Raw genomic sequence first — 22889 nt, forward strand, 5'->3', positions numbered from 1 at the left:
AGCAAATAGACATCTCTTTATGGTCAGTGACAAGGATGTCGCTCACTATACATCCATTTTTGTCTGTTAGAACATGGCTGGAATTTTAAATAAGCTCTCACAGTCACCATGAGGTCTAAGGTGGCCTACTCAGTTTTTATTTAAGGGTGTAGTTGGTCTGGTAAATAAATACACTTTAGATATCTGACCTTTGTACTGCAGACCATTTCTTGCTGCCAATTAAGCACCAGTTTCACTGACTCTAAAGCAAGTTCTAGAGCTTTTTCGTTTATTTACTGTCAGCTTGATGATAGCAGCTGTTAAATTTTTCTGTGTCAGAATGTTAATAACAGCTTCTTGAAATTTTTCCCCAAGCAGCCTACAGAAAGATTATATTGGGAGGTAGAAGCCTTGTAGGCAAGCAGTATTGACTCCAGGTATTGGACCAGCAAGTTTCCAGGGTGGGTGCATATTCACCATGGGACAGCTGAGTGAGACAGACAGGAGCAAGGTGTTTTGAGTACATAAACCTAATGAAGCTGATTTTTACTGCATGGTGCTGTATTACATATTAACTTGCCGTAATATGGCAAAACCAGTTCTACAAGGGCTGTTAAAAAAGATGCCTCATATATTATTCAAAGTCCCCACGTAGAGAGTTTGAATTTCACACTTGTAGTGCATCATCTGCTGAAAAGCTTTGTTCTTCTGTGGCCTGGGCATAGGCTGTGGTGAGCTCCATATGTGTATTGTGTCACTGTCTCAATTTTTGCTGAGAGGGAGCAGAGCCAGGACAGCTGACCTGAACTGGCCAAGGGGATATTTCATAGAGAACATCATGGTCAGTGTATAAATTGGGGGGAGGGGGAGGGAAGTTGGCTGGGGGCTGCTGGTTACTGCCTGTGGATGGGCTGGGCATCAGCCACCAGGTGGTGAGCACTGGTAGTGTGCATCACTTGTTTCCCTTGGGTTTTATCCCTCTCTCTTTCCCCTTCTAATCACTATGTTATATCACTTTGTTATATTTCGTTTCACTTATCTCAACCTACAGGTTGATTCCCAGTTGATTACCCAGCTGGGGCTAAACCCAATTAACAAAAGTTATAGATCTTCATTCAGTCATAATTCTGATAAAGAATTGAATTCTCATAAATAAAGTGATTATGAAAGTAAACAGTGGCATCAGTTGGTGGCAATTCTTCCAGAAAATTACATGAAGTAATGAGACTACCATGCTTTACTTGATGCAGAAATGCCTTAGAAGTGTGCTCCCAAAGGTTCAAACAATGGCACTACCAATTTCCTTTCCCAAGGGTTGATAACAATCAAAATACTATTGCAGTAAAGGTGACTGATTACTGCCTGGACAATATTTGGTTATGAGATGCCATCATCTTTTGGAAATTCAAAATTTTGTGGGGTTTGCTATATTTAATTTTATTGCTTCAGTTGTTTTTAAAATTTGGAAATAAAAAATTAAACTGTGACTCAATTTATGACAAAAATTAAATTTAACTCAATCATTCTTTATCTATTGTGTTTTACACATTTTATCTACAAAACCCTAAAAAATTAAATATTGTCATGTAGTCACCTATAAATAATTCACAATGCAATTACATATTCACAATGCAATTACATATTGTAATGGTCTCACTATTTTGTTTTAAATAACTATGAATTCCATCAGACTTTCCTTCTCTACAACATATTTGTATTGACAATAGTTAAGATTTAAAATTAAAAGTGAATAATAACATAAGAAGTAGAGGTACAGATATGTCCATGTAAGCTTTAGGATCCAGTCAGGTTCCAGTTTTAACTTGCCCATTAACCATTCTGGGTATTTGCAAGGGGAGGACAAATACACTAGTTTGAGTAGGCAAGAGCAGGGGAATGGGAGACAACGTTGTGGGGGAGGTTGGAATAAAGCAATCCTTGATCCCCTTCTGTTATTCAGAATTGGAATTGAAGACACCTTGACCTGCAATGCAGGTTTAAAATGGCTTCAGAGGTGCTCAGTCTTTCCAGTCACACAGATGTGATTTGGGAGCTGCTGAGAACTGCTGCCTTTGCTCTCTTTGCCTGCCTTTGTCCAAGTAGTGGGTCCAGTGCTCCAGCAGCCAGTCACTTAGCTTGCTGTCCCTTGGAAACACTGCTCTGGTCCTCCAGGGCTGGATACTTTGCAGTACCACAAGGACTTGCCTTTAAAAGTGACCTAGTTAGAGCTTTATCAGAGGTTCTTTCATCATTTTTGCTGCTGCCAGCCAGTATTCCCCAGTGCATGAGTCACAGTAAGTACAAATAATGTAATAATATTGATGCAAGAATTAGTGTAGGTCTGAACAAAAGAATGAATAAAAAGATCTGTAAGGTGAGTAGGCTTGGTTACTGCTTTTCAGACAGGAGATTTTTCTCCCTAACCATGAAAACAAAGCCTTGAGAGTCCCAAATGAGTCTCCTGGGGTGTCTTTCTCCAATAAGTAAAAACTGGGCCAAGACCAAGCAGCTGTTTCAGTAGGTAGGATGATGGTGCTGTGAGTTAGGTAGAGACCTCTGTGAAAGATTGAGTTTTCTGTACCAGCTACATTAGTGGCATGCTTAATGCTAACCTTTCAGTAAATACATTGGTATAAAATCTGTGATTATGTCATCTCTGTTAGATCTGTAAGGGTCACTGTTAACTCTGCAAAAGTAGGACGTCCTTCAGGTTTCTGAAAAGAAAAGCAGAGGATAAATTTCTGTTAGCAGATTGATAGGTTACAGTACCAGACTTCAGAAACTGGATACATGTACATATGAGATACTGCTTTAAAATTACACTTCCTTTGATTAATACAGAGGAAAAGATCAAGATTGTAATTTCAGAGAAAAATAAAAATCTGTTATTCATGACACCAGCAGCATGAGCACAGGGTACTTTAAAAAATTCCTGGAATTTCTTCATACTTATTTCAATTCTGGATCAGAATTCCTATGGAATTTCTCCCCACAGTAGGTCTATGGAAAGCCCTACCTGTCAGGAAACCATAGTATTGAGGAATGCTTCATGTGTTTTTGAAAAAGGATCTTCACTGCTGTAAAATGTGAAGTGCTGCAGCTCACTATGGAGCAAACTCCTGTCTGGTGGCAGAGAGAAAAGAGAACTTCTTCATGATCTCTATGCTGGGTGGCACCCCAATCAATGTTTGCACTAAGCAGGCAAGCTAGATGCAATTTTGATTTTAGATCTCTTATGCTTTTTTTTTTTTACTGAGGATTTAAAAGTTTTATACAGAGTTGTAAGGTGGGATATAAAGGAGACAATGGTAGCAGCAAATTTCCCCAGCTATTCACTGTGTATACCTGCACATTTACATGAATAAATTGCACATAAAGCTCTTTTGAAAATACTTTTAACCTAAAATAAAAGATTCATTTTTTCTACAGACTAGTGAAGGAGGGCTCTCTAGGGATTAATCAGATGGAGAAGTTGATTAAATTGTTTTTTTGTTACCGATACAGGAAGTAATAGGTGCTGGAGAAATGGTGAAATAATAAGTACTAAATCAGCTTGGAGAGGGTGAAAAAAGTGCAGACTAGGAACTGTACTTATTTACAGAGGTACTGATATACACTTGCAAAAGGGGGTTCAAAATCTACATTGGTGGGCATATCCACTTGGTATATCAGAGTGTTTTTGTTCAGAGCAGATCTAGAGAAGGCTGTGCATGATACAAAGATGTGAGAAAGGTATCACATTGGACTCAGTGGAGAAACATGACAACAATGGCATATTCCAACCCAGGGATGGTCTAGACCTATCATACTGGTAGTGTGCTCTGTATTTCTTAGCTGCAACAGTCAAAAGGAGCAGAGGTTTGTAAATTTAGGTGTGATTTGTGTAAAACATAGCTGGAGATGCTGAGAATGCCATGGATGTGAAATAAGGGTTTAATGCCTTGAGCTTTTAAGATTGCTTTTATATCTATGTTGAAAATTAATAATAAAGTGATACCCCAGGGTAAAAAGAAGAGGAACAAACCTCGTGCCAGCAGCTGTACATGACTTTGTACACAGGATGTGATGCCAAACGCGGCCGATAAAGTCGGTTACCCTGAGAAATCTCACGGACAACTTCACAATTTGACTTGGTTTCAAAAGGCATTTTGCCTTCTGTGAAAACTTCCCACATCAGTACACCTAGAAGTGAACCAAAACAGGTTTAGGACAAAACAAAAGATGCCAAACCCACAAGCTTTTAACAACATTAGGGGAATAAAAACCACTCCTGATTCTTCTGTGTATTGAAAAACATGTAAATACAGGCAACCTGAGCTGAATGAAGGATACAACCCAAACAATTTTCAACTAATATTATTCTGCTCTCTTTTAAGTCAGCGAAGGTGATGGTCCATGAAACTGAGATGAATGTATTTTGCTAATGAGGACTCATTAAAAATGCACATTTCAGTCAAAATCTTCTTCTTAGGTACAGAACCTTCTGAATGAAAAATCCATTTATCCAATATAAGCAAACTTTGAAAAATATTTGAAGCTTCAGATAGGAAGTATGAGTAAAAAGTTGCACTTTCCTACAGCACATCATTAGTTTCAGGGACTGCACTTTCATCTAATGAACTCACCAAATGACCAGACATCTGATTTGCTGCTATATTTTTTGAAATGAAAGACTTCAGGAGATGACCATTTGACTGGAAACTTGGCACCTGAAGAGCTGATATATTCATCATCAATGACATACCTGAAGAATAAGAGGAAACCACATATGTTTGAAGGAGTGACATTTCCACAAATGGTTTAGAAATCCAGAAAAACAGTTTTGGAAACAACAAAATTATATTGCTATTTTAGTATTAAATGCACACCAAAAAAACCATACTGGAAGCTATGAACTTAAAGGCATTTTTTTAAATGAATGATTTGGATTATTTATTAGAAATATGTCAGAATAAAACATTTTAATACTATTGTGACACTGACAGGATGATTATCATTGTCATTTTTTGACTGTGTATTAATAAGACACATAATTTCACATCATTTTTCAGGAAAATCAGCAGCAACAAATAATTAGTCTTTTTTTTAAAGGATCCACCTTTTCAACCTCTTGTTCTACCCAAATATGATTCTCACTGTCCTTCTTTACAGATGTCATATAGGAACATTGGTACCAAAGCAATACACAAAGAAATGTTCATCACATTCAAGGCAACAGTTCTTGTAGGTGCACTAAAATAATTGTTTTTGCCTAAGTTTATAGGAGCTGACCTCCCTCATATAATGAAATTATGAGCCTAATACAGGCATTTATAGGGCAACTCTTTAAATGGTTAAATTACTATGCTTATGAACTCTGGGCATATTTTCCAAGTTTTAATGTTCCTGAGGAGATCACAGATGTGCAGTACACATTTGTTCTCAGGGAAAGCATAAAGGTTTTTTTTTTTAAGCACATTTTGAAGGAGGTCACATTGAAATAAATAATCTCTTTGCCTCACCTTCTCATTTGGGTGCAGGCACAGAACCATGTGAGGCTATTGAATAAGGAACATATGAAATAGCAGTACAAAATAACCTGTAGTAGCAGTTGTGTGTGCTCTGAAAAATTAGGTTGTGTTCCCATCATTCCTTCAAAACCTCCCCTGGAGAGCAAGTCCTAGAGCCACACCACTGATCTCCACTTTGTGGCCACAGTGAGCCATTCAGGCCCATTATTCTTATTCTGGACCCTGACAACCACCCTGTTGTTACTGTATTTTCTGATTCATTTGGCTAAGTCCAGAACCCTGATACTGACCTTACCCTTTTCTGGAGCAGTACAACCATGGCACAGGATAGCCTTTTGAAAAACAAGTCCTTAGCTATGAGCTGCTAGGGTGTTGTAAGCCCGAGGTTAGAAATAGGAGGTAAAACCGAAGGAGTGTGTCTGTGCTGATCTAACAATTTGCAGCTGCAACGTAAATGTCACCACAACCTTCTGCTCAGAGCCACTGACTGTCTTTCAAGCTCTTATGTGAGCTGATTCAGTCTGCTAACCCACGGGAAAAACAGCCAGTAAAACACAAGAGTGGAGAGCTTTGTGCTGGGCTTGCAAGAGAAAAGAAGAAAGAAGACATCCCCTTTGGGCAGCATTCCGTCATTTGGTCAGCTCAGCCGCATCCTCTGGGGAAGGTCTGTGAGACTAGAGCTGTGTTTCTCAGGCTGGTGCTTGTCTGAGTTGAGAGTGCTCTTTTTCCTCACTTTGGCTGGTTCTGTCACTAAGCAGAAAAACCACTTCCTTGCTAGGGCAGCACGTATCACACTTCCTGCCAGCCTGGTCCTCCGCATCCTGCCTCACACTGCATCGAGAGGTCAGCACCAGCTCCCAGCTCTGTCCCTAGTGACTTTCTGACCTCCATCCTGCTCTAGAAAAGTTGGGAAACTTCTTTCTTCAAGCTTCTGGATGCCCTGTGCCCTCTGGGCATGTCTCTGTCCATAACTACCTTTGAAGTTTACCTGGCACTCTGTTTACCTATCTTGCACTCACCAAGAGCAAGAGGAGAACACGACATCCAGTTCATGGCACAGTGGTTAGACAACATTACAATTTTCGTCAGGATTCAAAAATTACCCACAGTGGGATTCCCCAAACCAGTGAAGCAAGCACTGAGGTTAACTAAAGATCATGCTGCAGCTGTCTGAGAATAGGTGCTCACAAAACCTTTGTCAATGTCTCGTACCTTGCCATGCCAAAGTCAGACACTTTAACGATGTGCTCAGAATTGACTAAACAGTTTCTTGCAGCCTGGGGAAAATGAGAGAAACATGTCTGAAATCAGTGCTAAAGAATTTTACAAGAAATACAGCAGCTGATTACACTTGCTTCCGCTCATAGTGTTTATATAGGAAAAGAGATTAGTGCATTGGTCAAAAATATTAGTAATTTTTAATCTCTGAGTCAGGGAACATATTTCACTATTGCGTAGTTACACACAGCAACTTAAATGCTCATAGTATGAGTTGCAATATGTTTACATGTTCTTGAACAGTGAAAGAATTTTAGGCTGCCAGAGTCTAATGATCCAACCAGATACTTCCCTGAACATCAGAACTAGTGACAATTAGTGTAAATTTTAAAATTTGTCTTGTGATGTTTTCATTACAGAAATCAGCAACCTCCTAGGAAATTTCAAGATTTTACATTTCTTCACACTGCTAGGTAGGAGAGGAGGAAGATTTCCTCTCTATATCAAAATGTGAGCATTGAAAAAGTATCAAGGAGTAAATAAACTCTTCTTTGATTCCCTGCCTATGAGCAGAAAAGCCACTCGTATATCCCAGCATCAATGTATAGCACTAAGGAGCCAAAAAATACAGATTAAAAAATATTTTCATTTTTAAAGTTCTCACTGCTGACCTTTTGTAATGCTGTGATTTTGGTTGTGTTCTAATAGTTTTGTTTTTTTAATTGAGATGTCCTAATACCAGATAGTTCCTTGTCAATATCTTAATTTTCTCTGGCCTCTCAAGGGGTTTTTCCAATGGAAAAACTTATCTCAAGTAGCTATTTTAGCAGTCCATGAGCAAAATAAAAGCTAAGAATTTGGTTTGTCTTATTAGATCCTGCAGGCCTGAAGTCATACAGGATACATACCGTCCCATAAAATACAACAGCACATTCTTTACTGCAAATATTTATCAATAATCCCTTGATAAATAGAAATATTGATGATAATGAATAGAAAATCTCTTGTACTTACTAAATCACGGTGAATAAAGCTATTTCTTTCCAGATACTCCATCCCTTCACAAACATCCTGGCACATCCTCAGGAGAATATCTCTGCCGAGTTTCCCCCGCCTTTGCCGGAGGTAATTGAGCAGGCAACCGTTTTCCATAAATTCAGTCACAACGTAGAGAGGTTTGTGATGTGTGCACACCCCATACAGCTGGACCAGCTTTGGGTGGGAGAGTTTCCTGTTTACAATCAAATTTTAGACAGGCTAATATTTGCTCTTGACAGAGCCTTTGATTCTCATGATGGTTTTGAAAAATACTTTCACTACTTGATAAACAATGTCCTATTCAGCTTTCTTCAGAGCTCTCCCAATACTTAGCACATTTTTCTCTGCAACTTCCTTCAAAAAGTTCTCTCTGTGAGCTCACAATTGTGCATCAGTTATATAAATGCAGTGAATGCAAAGCTTGGTTTGGTTGATGCAAAATGGGAAGGTCAAGTTACACTTGGCTTACAGGCAGGGGCCTTGGCCCTGCAAGGGTTTTTCTTTTCTGGGCTTTGCCAAGACCTCATATGGATACTGGCAAAATTTACACATATGGTAATACAGTTTCTCAAAAGCTTTAGTTAGATAGAAGTTCTGCCAGTGTTCCTAGAGACACTGAGTTATGTATTAAGGAACAGTTGTATGAGCACATTATGTTACCAGAACATTTATTCCCCATTGAGGTCCATAGCACAGAGCAAGGCACTCTAAAGAAAGAGTCTGGGTATAGGAAGCATCTGCACCAGCTTGGTTCAGACCTTAATATCACCCTTTCTATCCCACACATCCACCATTCCCATTAAATTGCTTTGTCAATTTGTTTGAAATGGAATTAGGTTATGTTTATTTTGTGGTAAAGTGACAGAATAGCTTTTGTACTTACATCATCAGCTTGGCCTCCTCCATGAAATCATCTTCAGACATTGCACCTTCATTGATTGTTTTGATGGCAACCTTGATAGTCTCTTTCCATTTACCAAGATAAACAACTCCAAACTGCCCACGTCCAAGTTCTTTCAGGAACAGCAGTTCAGATGGGTTTAATCTCCACTCCTCTGTAAAAGCAACCCAGTATGTCAGGAGACTCAGGCCAGCTTTCCTGAGCCCTGCTCCAGGAGACATGGCTGCCTTGCTGACGGCAGTTAATGAACACTGAAAAGCATCACACTTGGTCATCAGCTATAGCATGAGTTTTAAATACCTGAAAATTTTCACTGGCTCATATATGTTTAAATAGAAATGCTATTTTACAGCTTAGAGAGTGTGATTAGTGATTTTGCTTAGTGTAAGAATGTCTGAGACTTGAAGATAAGGCAAGTGTTTAGCTTTGATTACACATGAGAACTTTTCTGGCACTATGATATGTGATGTTCTTAGCTCCAAACGTGTTCCAGATGCATAGTACAGCTACAGAAATAGTCACTGGCTACCTTTATTGTAATAACTACAATAGTTCAAACCTTCAGAAATATTAAGCCTTGGGGTTCATGGGAATATGAAAGATGCTCAGTTTTGGAGTTTCCTATTGTCCAATAAATGATATGAAATTCCTGATGTACATACACAAAACTGCCATTTATTTCTTATTTCTTTTAACACCATGTAAGATCCCATTCTTACTGCAGAACTGTCAAAGAAAATCTTCTGCATAAAATGTATTAATTTCAGGTTTCAGTTTTGGTTTCCTAAGCTTTTGCATAAATCAAATAGCCTTTTGAAAGCAATTAAATGTCTATTTGAGTCTTAGGTTTGCTTAGAATAGTTCAGATAGCTCTGAATGTTGTAACAGAAGCACAACAGTCACTGCACAGAAGCAGCTGAGTCAGGTGTCTCATTTGGTACTGACACCTTACACTGTTGGTATTGGTGTTTATTATTACCAAGTTTGGTATTGCTGTTTATTATTATCAAGGAATTTCACAGATACAGCTTAATTATTAGCTGGGTGAAAATGAGCTAAATTCTTGCCTAGGCAGATAGCTAAATCTCCTTCAAGAGAAGATAAAAAAATTTACCATAACTCAGTCTTGCAGTTTCTGGTGAAGTACATCCATCTGATCCAACTGGATGTCGGAGACGTGTGATAAGACCTGTAGGGGACAAAGCCACAACATTCTGACCAATTACTTAATCAAAATACACTATATCACACCTCTTCTCAATCAAAGATACTTGGAATCTGATGTAAATTTCTTATTTCTATTTTGCCTGCAGTTTGCTCAGATAAAACACTACAGTGAGAAGAAATGGAGAGACACTATTTAATATGGCCCTGACTACAAAAGGATCTGTACTTTCATAAAGCCAACAGTAATACTCTTTTGTACCATGATAGTGATCTTAAAGGAGTTCTAAAATACTGTATCATCAACCCAAGCAGTGTCTGCCAGCATGACTTCCCAGGTTTGAAATATTTTTATGTCTGTCATTTATTTTCTTTGCATTCATAAGCCAACAGTTCTAGGAATACATCCTTCACCAAGGACTCTCTGAGTTCATCAATTTTTTGATGAACTATTGCTTTTAGGGCCATTTCTGCTACAAGTGTTTCTTACAATTTTCCTCCCTCCAGCAAAAGGCTCTGTCAAACCTATATCTTCTTCACTAGTGCAAGGAATGTTGGTGTGTTTTCCCATCATCAAGCATTCAGAGTAAAACCATTTTATATTGTATTAAAATGATGGGCAGAACCAAAGTTAAGGATATTTTTCATGCTAAAAATTATAAAAGCCTGCCATTAGCCAACAGTCAGAGATGTCTAGCCTTGGCAAGCTGAAAGCCAGTGTTAGAGAGTCCTTATGCTCCCTAATTCTGCCCTTGATTGTTTGGTATGGGTCAGTTACTTTTTTCCAAAATTAGTAGCACACTGCTGATGCACAGCACAGCTCCTGCTTTTCTTAAATTGCATGTATGCAGGTCCTTGTTGTAGACAAAGAAAGATTTATGATCAAATTTCACCCAAGTCTCATTCAGTCAAATATGAACCAAGAGAATACAGAGCAGTCTCTTATCTTTGCTAAACTCATTTCATACATATAGATGAGTTTGGTAGTTTCCCCACTTCCCCCATGGTATATGCACATGACAGCTATGACTTTGGCAGAAAGAATCAAGGCATATTTGAATTTATTAGCAGTAGAAACACTTGTGTCTCTTTTTATAAGGAAAATATTAAAAAAGGTATAAACCCATTATCAGCTCACGTGTTTTACCTGCAGCATTGCGTTGATGATACTCGATGAGTTCAGGAACAGATGAAAAGAGATAGTTTTCTGCTACATAATATTGTCCCAAGTGGTTTTGTTTAATTTGATAATGTAGAATATCTCCATTATGACTTCTGAAATCAACAAAGCATTATGAGCTTCAGTAAAAATAATTTATACTATAAATTTGCTTAAATTTCATTTGTAAAGAATAGAAAAATCTGAAAACTTGGGACACAGCTTGAAATGGATGTGTGTAGCTGCATTTCAGGAGAAAAAAATTTTAAAAAAATTCCTCCCAGCTTTAGGAGATAGTTGCACAAGTTTTTTGTTGCCCAAGTATTTTTTACCCCTATATCATTGCATTCATAAGAATAGCCATAGTGTTTAAGAAGCATCCCTTGTAATTTAATATTTATTTGAATATAACCCTTTAAAATTAAAATGTTTTTAATTATCCACATTTTCTCCCAAAAACTTAAACACATATTCATGTATAGCATGAAATTAAATTTTTTGTTCTACATTCTTCAAAGGGTCTTCATAGGAGCTTTTATTTGAAACCTTTGTTTTTCTGTATTTCTTCACATTATCTGTCTTTTTTGCTTTGTGTATATTTTGCTGCCCATCTATCCCTGCTTTCTGTGACACTCTAAATTAAGCAGTTAAATTTGCATTTCGGGCTGGTGGTTACTGAAGGTTAGTACTCTAAATTGTGGCCACATGGTCACAAGAAGCAGAGGTCAGAATACAGAAGCATTATAATACAGTCTGCATTACTGAGTCATTGTCAGAAGCACTGCTGAGCCTAGAATCAGAAATTGTGATCCTTTCCCCAGCACAGGGGTGGTGGGGAGGGCTGGCCCATGTTTCCAAGGAGGGAATGGAGGGAGGGAGGGAGGGAGAGAGAGGGTGGTGGAACAGCAATGCCTTTGCTGCTCTCACCTCTGGCTTGCTGTAAGAGGAGAGAAGGAAAGCAGAGACAGGGGGTTGTAGGAGGGCTGATGAAGAGGGTATAAGACAGCTTGAAATAGGTTGAGTCAGAGCTGCAGGTGATTGCTGCTGCTACAGGCAAGTGTGAGTCCTGTGGCTGCTGTCTGGCAAAAGTAAGACTGCACAGTAGGGGTGAGGTGATTTTAGGAGATAATGAGGACAGCAGAGTCTGGGATGGATTTACAGTGCACAGAGCCTGTGGAGAAAGGAAATAGTTTGGTGCAGGGGGCCAAAGGCTGTGGCACAGTTTTCACAGCAGATAATTTGAGAATTTCAGTGAGTGTAGGTCATCATGTCTTGCCAGGACATTTGCCCACTGACTCCCAGATCCACTGCCCAACAATCACCTTTTCTTCACACAAATTAACCCCACATGAGCAGCATCCCAGTGGTTCCCTGCTCTTGTGCACTGCATGTCCAACCCACCCAATTATTCTGAGAGTTTGGAGGAAGCTTTTCCATCACCTCTTGATTCAAACCTTAAGCATTGAGAGGAACTCACCCTTTAGCCCGTGAATACATGGACAGTGTAAGAAGACCCTGTCGGCTTGAATCTCTGACAACAAATGCACCTTCTTTGGGCTGAAAAGAAATCCAAGTAGAGTTATTTTATGCTTTTGAGCTTCAGTGATGCTCCCTTGAGATAGGACTTGCAGCAATTACCAAATTTTGTAGAATACCTATGGCTATTTGGGAGGAAGAAAAAGAAGTGGAGAACAGGAATGGACAGCCAGGTACATGGCAGAGCAAAATAAACCAAGGGAAAATAGTAATCTTAGAGATAAATAGTTATCTTAGAGATAAATAATTTAGCTGAATTACACTCTACAGTGTGAAGTAATGAAAATGCTTTGATTTATTAAAAATTCAAATTGTACAAATCACTAGGAAAAAAAATGCAGTTAAAACACTTCTGTTTGAGATGTTCTTCCTTGGTCTTTCTTGTCCCAGGCCTGAGTTAGTGCTTGAGAAAATACTCAATGAGTTTGAGTGAGTTAGGCACTTTGGTAACTGACAGGGGGTAGAATGCAATATGGATCATTTGCTCTGTATTCAAGGAAGACATAAAATTTTGCTAAGTTCTGCTAAGCTCAGTAATTAGCTCACTACATGGATTTGAGTTTTCAGTGTCTAATGAGCAAGACAAGCACAGTAAGCCATGAAATTTGATTTATCTGGCATGGAAAATCTACATAGACTTTGCTGGGGCTATAACTTAAAGCTTTGTGAAATCTGGACAGTCTGTACTCTACACTTATATCAGAAAGTCTTTTTGTTTTAAGGTACTTTCTCTCTTACACCATACCAAACAGACTTTGATTTGACTGTGATAATGTTCCTTATGCCTCTACTGATAGATATTTTTCAGTACTGTTAGCTCTATGTGTAAGCTGAGTTACCTTCTGGTGCAGAAGAAGTTCTGCCTGGCTTCTGTTTATGTTTCTGCAGTACCACCTGCAACAAGAAGAAAACCTTGTTATTTCAGCCAGTAAAAATGAATGTTTGCTTAGTTTTCCAGTTTAGTAGTTGCATTTTTCCAAGTCAAAAACATGTTCAGAACTATCATTATATATGAACGTGTCTTAATCTGGAATGATTTTATTAGACTTCTTTTAGAACATTTTGGCCCCAATTTACTGTGACTAAATATTAGCTCAAATAAAAGAAAACTCCAGGAAAAAGTTAAGCCAAACTTTGATGAAATTTACAGAAATTTACATCAAGCCTTTCTTCTCTGCAATTTTTCAGAATTTTAATCTTCTCTCCAGTAATTTAAATTTGCAGCTACATGATCACAACAGGTAAAGATCAGAATACAGAAACATTATGCATTGGCTCTACAGAAACAGGAAAAATCCAGATTCTCACACTGTGATTCATGCAAACGAATGTTAATTCATTTTAAGAGCAATGTTTTGTAACAAAAAAAAAAAAAATAAGAAAGCTTTTAATAAACATGTACATGTCTAATAAAGATTTGAAGGATCAAGCATTAAAATGTGTCTCTGTAAATCCATTGCTAGAAATGAAAGCACAATTGCAATTTTCAAAGGTACTTACTTATATTTTTCTAAATTGCTTTTCTTGTTTTCAGTAACATAGCTGCTGGGAATTAGACCTTCATTCCTGAAACAGCATATTGGGGATAATATTATAGTACAGTGTAAAAAATTAGTAGGATTAAGATATACATAATGCTTTTGCTGAATTACAAATGTTCTTTATACTAGGGGCTATGTTGCTAGATACTGATTTCCAGCATTAGAACTGAATAAAAATTTGAGTCCTATCATCCCAGGCACAACCTTTTTGTCCCACAACTGTGGATGGCTTCTCAAATGAAAAAGCCAGATGGTATAGGCTGACATTTAGAAAAAATAATATTTTTCTTCTGAGTTAGAAGCCACCATCTTTATTTCTGGCCTATTCAAAACTCCTATATGAAGAAATATAAAGTGTGTGCTTGCTTGTACATACAAAAGAGTTGTCAGTATACTTTTGCTGAAAACATGAGTTGAGAAAAAGCATTTAAGACATTTAAAGGAGAAATCTTAAGGGAAAGCAGATGGTTATAACATAATATGCAACCATTCCCAACATCAGAGTACAGGATACACTGAAGAAGAAAATGCAAAGGAGAAAGGGGAGCAACACAAAACAAACCTAAGTGTCGAAAGGATACTAACTGAAGTTATCTAGTTCTCTAAAATAAACATGTATTTTGGGTAAGAGGTTTTGTTTCAGCTATATCTTTATTATCTCTATGGTTTCATAAAGTTTTTACATGTACACACTCCATTGTAAAGCACTCAAAATATGGAAAGCTGTATTTGCACACAGCTCAGCGCTCAGTGATTCACATGATCTTCAAACACCCTTCTGTTGCTCAGGAAATTACTGAATGTAGGGCTTAACTCTGAATTCCCAACAATTCTAGATGCCCTGTCCGTTTCTGGGGTGCCAAACCCTGCTGAAAACCTGCCCAGTTGATCTGTGTGCCTCACATGTAGTTGAACACTTTCAAGTCTGTTCCTAAGTAGTCCCACAAGTCTCACTCTATCTGCCCACCTTTGCACAGGTTGTTTTAGGCTTTTTTCTTTCTGTGTAGGGAGATTGAAATAGATGCCCTCCCTCTTACCCATGTCTGTCTCTTGCCTTCCACCAGAGGGGATCATACTGTTCAAGGATGATGTATTCTTCTGATTTCTTGAGAGGTAAATCTAAAGGGCCTCTAGCACAGAAGTCATGGAGTGCAATAACTCTGGGTTTCTTGGTGTAGTCCTCGAAGGCCTCAGCAGGCAGAGGAGGCAATGGCTTGTTCTTAAATTGCAATAGTTTCTTGCGCTGCTGAAAAATAAAAGCATTTTTCATAACCAGACTTTTCTCTCTTCTTGCCTAGTTGCCTTCACTCTGTAATTTTTATGCAGTGAAGAACTGTATATGCCCAAGAGCTAGCTACTCCCCTGCTTATTCTGGTACTTCAATTCTCTCTTTTCACCTGCCAAAATGTTACTTACCTTACACTTCCAAATAGATTCATAGGAAACATCTGGTTGTGAGGCAGAGTACTGGGTCACCAGAACAGCATCAGGGTCCAGGTTCACTTTTGTTGTCATTTCTCTGATTATGAAAAACATGAAGCATTTTTGTGAGTGCATATCTCTAAACTTCCACATAAAAATATCCATGGCTCTACATGCTTTCTTTCATTAGGGATATGCAGAGTAAAGTGTCCTTAAACTTCCACATATTTGCTCTTCTACTGTAAATATTTTATGAAGTCCTTTATGTGTAGATACTTAATAACTGAAAAGCTTAAGCATTTCACATACCTTTCTTGCACTGTGCAGCAGCAGCAGCAGAAAACAGATCGGATGGTGTGATCTGTGAACAAGAACATTTTCCATATTTACAGTGTTCCTGTTTGTTTTTTTCACAAAGCATACAGAATTAAGGTCTACCCTATGTGCTTAGATCCACTGTTAGCTTTCTCTTGCTGTGAGATATCTAGCAAATCGTTAGGGCTGAATTTGTAGCCACCAAAACCAGCAGAGCTTTCCTACCACAGTCCCTGACAGTGTTTTGGCAATTATGAGGCAGCATGTATGAGCTAAATCAGCTCACTAAATCATCAAAAATAAATAATAATTTAAGAAAGACACATTGTCAGCCAAATTCATACTGATTGGACTGATTACACCATCCTGCACAAGCTCTACCTGGTGCAATGAGGTGGATGAGAATCTTGTCAGGGACAGGAGGTAGAGAACTGTCCCCTTCAGCACTGACATGATTTTAAATTTACTTAAGCCAAATACAAAACCACACTTGCATGACAAGCTTTTCTTGATTTTGAGGTTTATTAAAGGAGCCACACTCTATTAACTTCTTGAATTAATACTGATTTTCCTGTTTTCTGTTGCATCCATTAGCAACATAATAAATGCACTAGCCCAAATGTAAAGTGTTTTCAACTTGCATGTCAAGGGGCTGATAACCCTGGTTTATAAAATTGATTATAAAATCCAAAATACATTGGATACATCATCACAGACACCAAAAAATTTAGAGAGAAACCAATCCAATATATCTTGTACAGGCAGCAGAGAGGTTATGATATCAAACAGGTTGGAAGACATGAAGAAAATTTTAATGAGGTAAATAAATGATTGACACTTGCTCTGGTACAATCCTACCCAAGCTGAGATGTACTTTCCCCAGTTTATGTTCCCATCCCAATTTGAGCCAGGTTGCAGCTGTTATGATCCCATACTCTTTCCTCTGCACCTCATCTCATCTCAAACTGAGCAAGGCAGGATGCTAAAGGGGCAGGTAACCCCTTTGTGCTGGGTCAGTCACCTGGAGTGTCTCAGACTCATGCATCACCACTGGGCAGGTGGGAGGGCAGCAGTGCACCTGCAGAACAGGCTCAGGTTCTCAGGTGCAATGTACGTACAGCCTTTTAAGAGGCATGAGAGTCAAGGATGGAGAGACAAGATTCCCCTCATATTCAGTTGCACTAACACAAAATGAACTTTATATCCCACTATAATGTGTCCTATTTTTCTCTGCTACAGAAGTCATAGTTTGCAAAGAGGCCTCAGATTTTCAAGGTCTCAGAATTTTGCTGCTTTGTATTTCATATAATATTTCTTTGTGTGTCCCATCTGTTCCTTCCACATAGTTTGTTTTTCCCTCATGGCACTTTTGCATTGTTGATCCTAATGAATAGGAATAAATAGGATGTCCCTTTCTGGTATCCTGGGAGACTTTTTGCCATTACCAACTGAAAGCCAAATGTGCTAAGAGTGTGAAAGGTAGCATTCAAAACATTAAGCAACCTTACTGCATTATGAAAATGCCATTATTTTCTCTATGAAGGTACATAACATAGCAAATCTTGCACTAATAAAAGAAGCAAGAATGTTGGATGGCTGAATGATAAGACCAAACCTAGTTCTCAGTTGGAAGAGTCCTGTCTCATGAGTGGTTTGTTTAGACTGTCTTGAAAGTCAAGGTGAAGCTCCCCTTAGACTGTTGTATCCTGTGAAGAATCTGTTGTGTGGGAAACAGATGAGCCAACAGTAATCAGAAGATACCATCAATTGTTTGAAAAAAGCTTTTAGTGACAGCTGTGAAAAATGCAGCAACAAAAAATACCCAAACCAGCTGACAGGGATAATTCTCTTCAAAGCCAGGTTAAAAAGATATAGTCAATTAAGTTTATTTGCTGCATAATTGTCCAGTGTATATTGAATACCCCTTGGGCATTTAAAACTGCCTCATAAATAGTGAACACTCTGGGTACAATAATGCTTGGGTTTCTTTTATTTCAGGTTTATTTTATTTCTTTTATTTTCAGGGGTTTTTTTATTTAGTCAATTTTTTATTGACTAAATTATGAAGTTTAGTCAATGTCTATGAAGTATGCCATTATTTGCAAATAGGAACATGATATTTGAAATTCTACCTGTTTATTCTCATTGTATCATCTAGTCTAATTAAATAGATTATTTGTCATCAGTTTATTTGCTCTCCATATAAAACATTTACAAGAAATAATTAGAAGCAGCACTGCAGACTTTCTATGTAACACTAGAATAATATAAAAAGTTTTTAAAGATTTGGCTGTTATCATAAAAGCAAGCACTTCAGACAGATGTAAGGGATGTGTAATTCTGTCTTGTTTTCTTTTTGAGTCCAGTAATTTGAATATATTTGTAGTGTAAGGTCAGGAATCCTTTTTGCATTCAGTGAATCTGATTTTGTTAATGGATGATTTTTGTGTCTGACACCCTCCTTTTACTGTGCTAAAAGCTATTAGCAATAAATGCCATGTAAAAAAATACCCTAAGCATATATGATATTGAATATTTAGCCTTTTGTCCTGTCCATAAAACCACAGAAGAGATATAGGTTGAAGTTGCAATTGTGATGCTTCCTTCCTGGGACATGTGCTTCATTTTGAGCAATTTTTCCAAGGGTAGAGGGTGTAATCCAATAAAGATGACAAAATACAATATGATAAATTCTATTAGTTAAGGCTCAGATTAGACTAAGAACATGAATCAGGTAAGACCATGCTGAACTGAATTGTGGGATCTGAAGGAACAGCACAAACTTTGCACAGTCCTGCCAAAGTTTAGTTGTCCTCATTTGTTCTGTTGGGGTATTTTAAGCATGAAATCACAGCCTAACAATCCAGCAGACACTTATTGTCCTAAAACAGATAATTTCCAGCTCTTTGAGAATGAATTTGTCTTTAAACATCCTTTCTCAGCAACCTTGGTCACTTCTGAAATTCTTTTGTCCCTGCATTACTCCTAGAGTATTTGTGGAATGAATTCAGTAGAAATTGGTGCAAGTGTAAATTAATGCAGTGCAAACTGTTCATTTCTGTTTGCAAATTTGTCAAGTCTGCTAGGAAATATTATCAGATCCCATAGAGAAAGGCCTTCAGTCCTGCTTTAGTTAAACTGACATAAAGCAAAAAGCTTTGACCTGATGGCTTGAAATTCCAGTTCTCAAGCAAAGACTCATGTACTGATTTATGCATTTTACATCTTCCCTGGTTGTTGGCAAGCTTCTTGAGCTACACTTTTCCTTTCCAATTAAATTGATATTTATTAAGCTCATAACTTACTTCAGAAAATAGGCCCAGACTGTGATGCTGTTTCAGAAAGATGTGGCCAACACTGCAGATGGGGAAAGATTTGATACATTGAATGAGTAATTCAATTTAACCTGCTCTCCTGTTGGCCTCCTGCTCGTGGCCAAGGAAGATGCTCATGCTGAGGGCTGCACAGCAGAGCACATTGTCACATGGCAGGAAGATGATATTTCCTGCCTGACACTTCTCACCCCCACATGAACCCTCTCATGTCTTGTGCTCTTCCTTCCTTTCTCTTTTCTCAACAGCCACCAGAAAAACTAAGAAAGAATTATAATACTTAAAATCCTGCATTTTATTTTTTAAAGCTATTATTTAAATTACAAAGAAATTGAAAGGTGATCATTAGAATTTAATAATTTAAAATATTTCTTGATTATCCCTTCAGGTAGATTGCTGAAATCAGTGGAACTATTCTATCTGATTTCCTTTAATTTTTGACCAAGGACATTTTCCTAAGCAAAATACTGGATTTGTCAAGGAGTGTTAGAGTCACATATTAGCTGGCCTGGATCCCCTGGGCCCTAACTCATGTAACCACACTGAAGAGTTCATAAATTAGTCACTGATGGTGTCACTGAGAGTTGTGCTTCAGTAAGCAAATCACTTTTTCGTTTCCATATTTGGAAGAGAACAGAGAGACCAGTTAAATTTGCCATTTTGTGAATGACAGACTGCTTAGACACAACACAGGAATGAAATACAGGCTAAGAGGAAGAAGTATTCCAAAATGTTTAACAGTAAATTAATTTTGAAGTCTGTTAAAATAAAGTACTTATGAAGCTATCATTAATTTTAGATTCCACTTCTCTGTTTCCTACCTAACCAAAAAGCTTCCCAAAAACTTAAAAAAAAAAAAAAAAAAAAGTTATCAAATCTCTCTTCTTTTAAATCCATAACAAGGAAGATCTCTCCAGCATCCCCAGCCCCTTTAAATCTTTCAGCTCACATTCCCTTGAGTTCTATCAAAACACAAAATCCCCAAACACGTTACTTTGATCCTCAAGGCACGTCATGATGGAACAACTAAATTCAGTAGTTTACAACCTGGGTTTAAATTAAATGAGTATTTGAGGTGGCAGGTTCTAGATCCAACATCTTCCTTCTTCAATTGTATAGATAGTATTTTATTTTTGCAATTTTTGATGAAAGCTTGCCACCTTAGACAAAGTTATTTAACAGAGGAACGAACAAATATACAGCATTTCACTGCTAATGTATTTTCCTTTCTAAAAATGAGAAACTTCAGAGGTAGACACTTGTTTATAAAATAGTGTCACATTATCACCCTGGTTACAGGCAAGCAAATAAGAATCCCAACACAAGCACAGAGCCACGACAGCCTATGGATGTACATCACACCTATTAGGATGCTCAGTTTCAAAACAAGAAATAACCATGGCATGAGAAGCATGTGGCTGAATTAAAAACACTAGGAAACTGGTGTTGAAGCTACTTTGATAAATACTTAACCTAAAAATGTGCAGCTGACATTTTGATAACCAACTTTTGAGTCCTGGAAATAAATTTATCTGTGCACAACAGAGGAGATGGGATGCAAGAGGAAGCAGAAAAAAATAGGTCAGCTGTCAGAAACAGCCACCTGCTTGAGCAGCTTAAAGAGAGTTCCACCAGAACAGAGAAGGTAGAGTGAAAACCCATCATGGCTTGATAGAGTCCCAGAACACCCAGAGCACACTTTGGGTTGATAATATCTGTGTATGAGCACATTCACACATATATGTGCAATCTTCCTCCAGTCTTCAGTTGTTACTCACTGCAAATGGCAGCTTTAGGAAAGCAACATCAAACACAAAAGCAATGAGTTAGAAATTAACTTCTATCATTTGCATTTTATAATTTCATTATTTCACAGTTTTCTTCACTTGAGTTTCTTTTTCTGAATTGCTAGTGCTCTACTAACATTGAAAGCACTCTAGTCCATGTCCAAGCTTTGCACTATTCTACTATGTCTTGCAAGAAGCTCTTGCAATGGAGCAGAAGGTTAACTGTGTTCAACACCACAAACTCAGCTTCACCCATCAAACCCAGACCTTTGCTGCAACATGAGTTGTGCCTCCTGGTGTGGCCTGCCAGTTTTCAACATTACTACAAAACTCAGCAACCTGCTAGAAAGCTACAGCATAGTTTGCTTCTAAAAGCACTTTAAAATACAAGCCTTCAGCTCTTGGCATGTGCAAGCTGAGGCTTCCTGTGTTTCCTGTGAGTTAACTCTACTCTTGAGGAAAGACAAGTTTAGTTCTACCAAATTTTTTATCCATATCTGCACAGTTCACAAGTTAAAGGACAGTATGTGGAAATATCTCCTTATATATATATAAAATTAGTTGCTTTGCTAAATCCATCATGCAATGGATTAATATTTGTGTGTTAATTTTAAAAGTCTAGACAAGCAGTCTTAACAGAGGTCCCCTTAACAGTGCAAGAGAAAATAGATTTGCATTTTTATGGCAATATTTAAATACTTAATTTGCTAAGTACACTGCTGTTGCACGAAACAAAACTTCAAGATCAAGATATGCAGCCAAGTTTACTTACAGGTAGAAAGAATCATGTCTGGTTATCCGTTTATATTAAAATGAAGATGCAAACCTCACTTTGTCAGCTGTGTCAGTAAAACAGCCCAAACTGAGCTCTTTTTGCTCTGGTGTGAAGCACAGTAAACCACAAATATTGTTGGACCACGCCTACTTACCTTTTATTTAAAAAAACCAAAAACCCAAACAAAGCAGTAGAAAAAATTGTCTGCTCTCGAGTATCGAACATTTCATAGAAGAGAAAGTTATTAAACTGTTACCAGTAGGTATAAATATTTATTTAAAAAAAAAAAGTTTAAAAGCCACAGCAGATGTAGATCACAGCATTTGGGTTTGTTCAGAAGGATTTTTGACTCTAACATTTGAAAAAAATCAGTTATAATAAAAATAAGAGGAAGAGCTGAAGTTGTTTAAGGGTGAGTGAGCTCATCCAGAAGAAAGGATGGCACAGCATTTCATCCTGCATTTGTAGACACCAGGAGAGTCAGCAGCACAGCTGCCTCCAGAGGTGTTCTGATCCTTTCTAAAATTAGCCACCTAAGGCTACACTCAAATCAAAAAATGAATTCATCTAGAAACTGGGTGCCTCAGAGTTCCTGACATCCCAATAGCAAGTAGGCAGAAATGTTTTCAGGTACTGGGAAGAGGCAGGTGAAAGGGTCAGATTCAAAGCACCCATCCCATTGAGAAAACGGCTGCCAAAAGTTCACACAGTTGGGGTGTGTTTTACACAGCTGGGGTGTGTTTTCTTACACAAATCAGTGATAAGTATCTAATTATTGCAAAGAAATAAGGCTTAATGTTCATTGCAATCAATTAATCTTCTGATTTTTCTAAGCTTCATTTGGGTTTTAAGGGAAACATTTGGGTTTTAAGGGAAATGTTACTTACAACATTATATTTTATTGAAAGAGTTAGCAACACTATACTTTGGAGAGAATTTAGGGCTCAAAGGAGCAGTTAGGGAAGGAAAGACAGGCTTGGCTTACCTTAGATATTCCACATTGCTTTTTCCACTGATTTTTCTACTAGATAGAGTAGAAATCCCTAGATTTTTCCCTCTTAACTATACCTGGTGATGGTATTGACTGAGGAGTGGTTTTGGACTCAACAATTTGATAGGCTGGTTTGCATGGTTGGAAAAACTTCTGAGACTTTGTCATTAAGGAAATAGACATTTGAACCTTTTCTGGCAGCCTATAGCTTTTCAATAGAA

General features: G+C 37.8%; 1 protein-coding gene across 1 annotated transcript; it reads right to left on the reverse strand.

The window, feature by feature from the left end:
* Window positions 1-1056: 1056 nt before the first annotated feature.
* Window positions 1057-22263, reverse strand: LOC306801968 (tyrosine-protein kinase TXK-like). The gene is made up of 15 exons (XM_079305576.1): window positions 21675-22263; window positions 15778-15829; window positions 15463-15565; window positions 15084-15292; window positions 14006-14071; window positions 13345-13399; window positions 12447-12526; window positions 10958-11085; window positions 9761-9835; window positions 8629-8800; window positions 7722-7938; window positions 6702-6766; window positions 4605-4723; window positions 4004-4161; window positions 1057-2693 (listed from the first exon to the last, which is right to left on the reverse strand). Exons 1-15 carry the CDS (start codon window positions 21688-21690, stop codon window positions 2625-2627), a joined length of 1584 nt encoding a protein of 527 aa, XP_079161702.1. The 5' UTR covers window positions 21691-22263; the 3' UTR covers window positions 1057-2624.
* Window positions 22264-22889: the final 626 nt, after the last annotated feature.

This window comes from Erithacus rubecula (assembly GCF_903797595.1).
Source record: "Erithacus rubecula genome assembly, chromosome: 5".
Classification (NCBI taxonomy): domain Eukaryota; kingdom Metazoa; phylum Chordata; class Aves; order Passeriformes; family Muscicapidae; genus Erithacus; species Erithacus rubecula.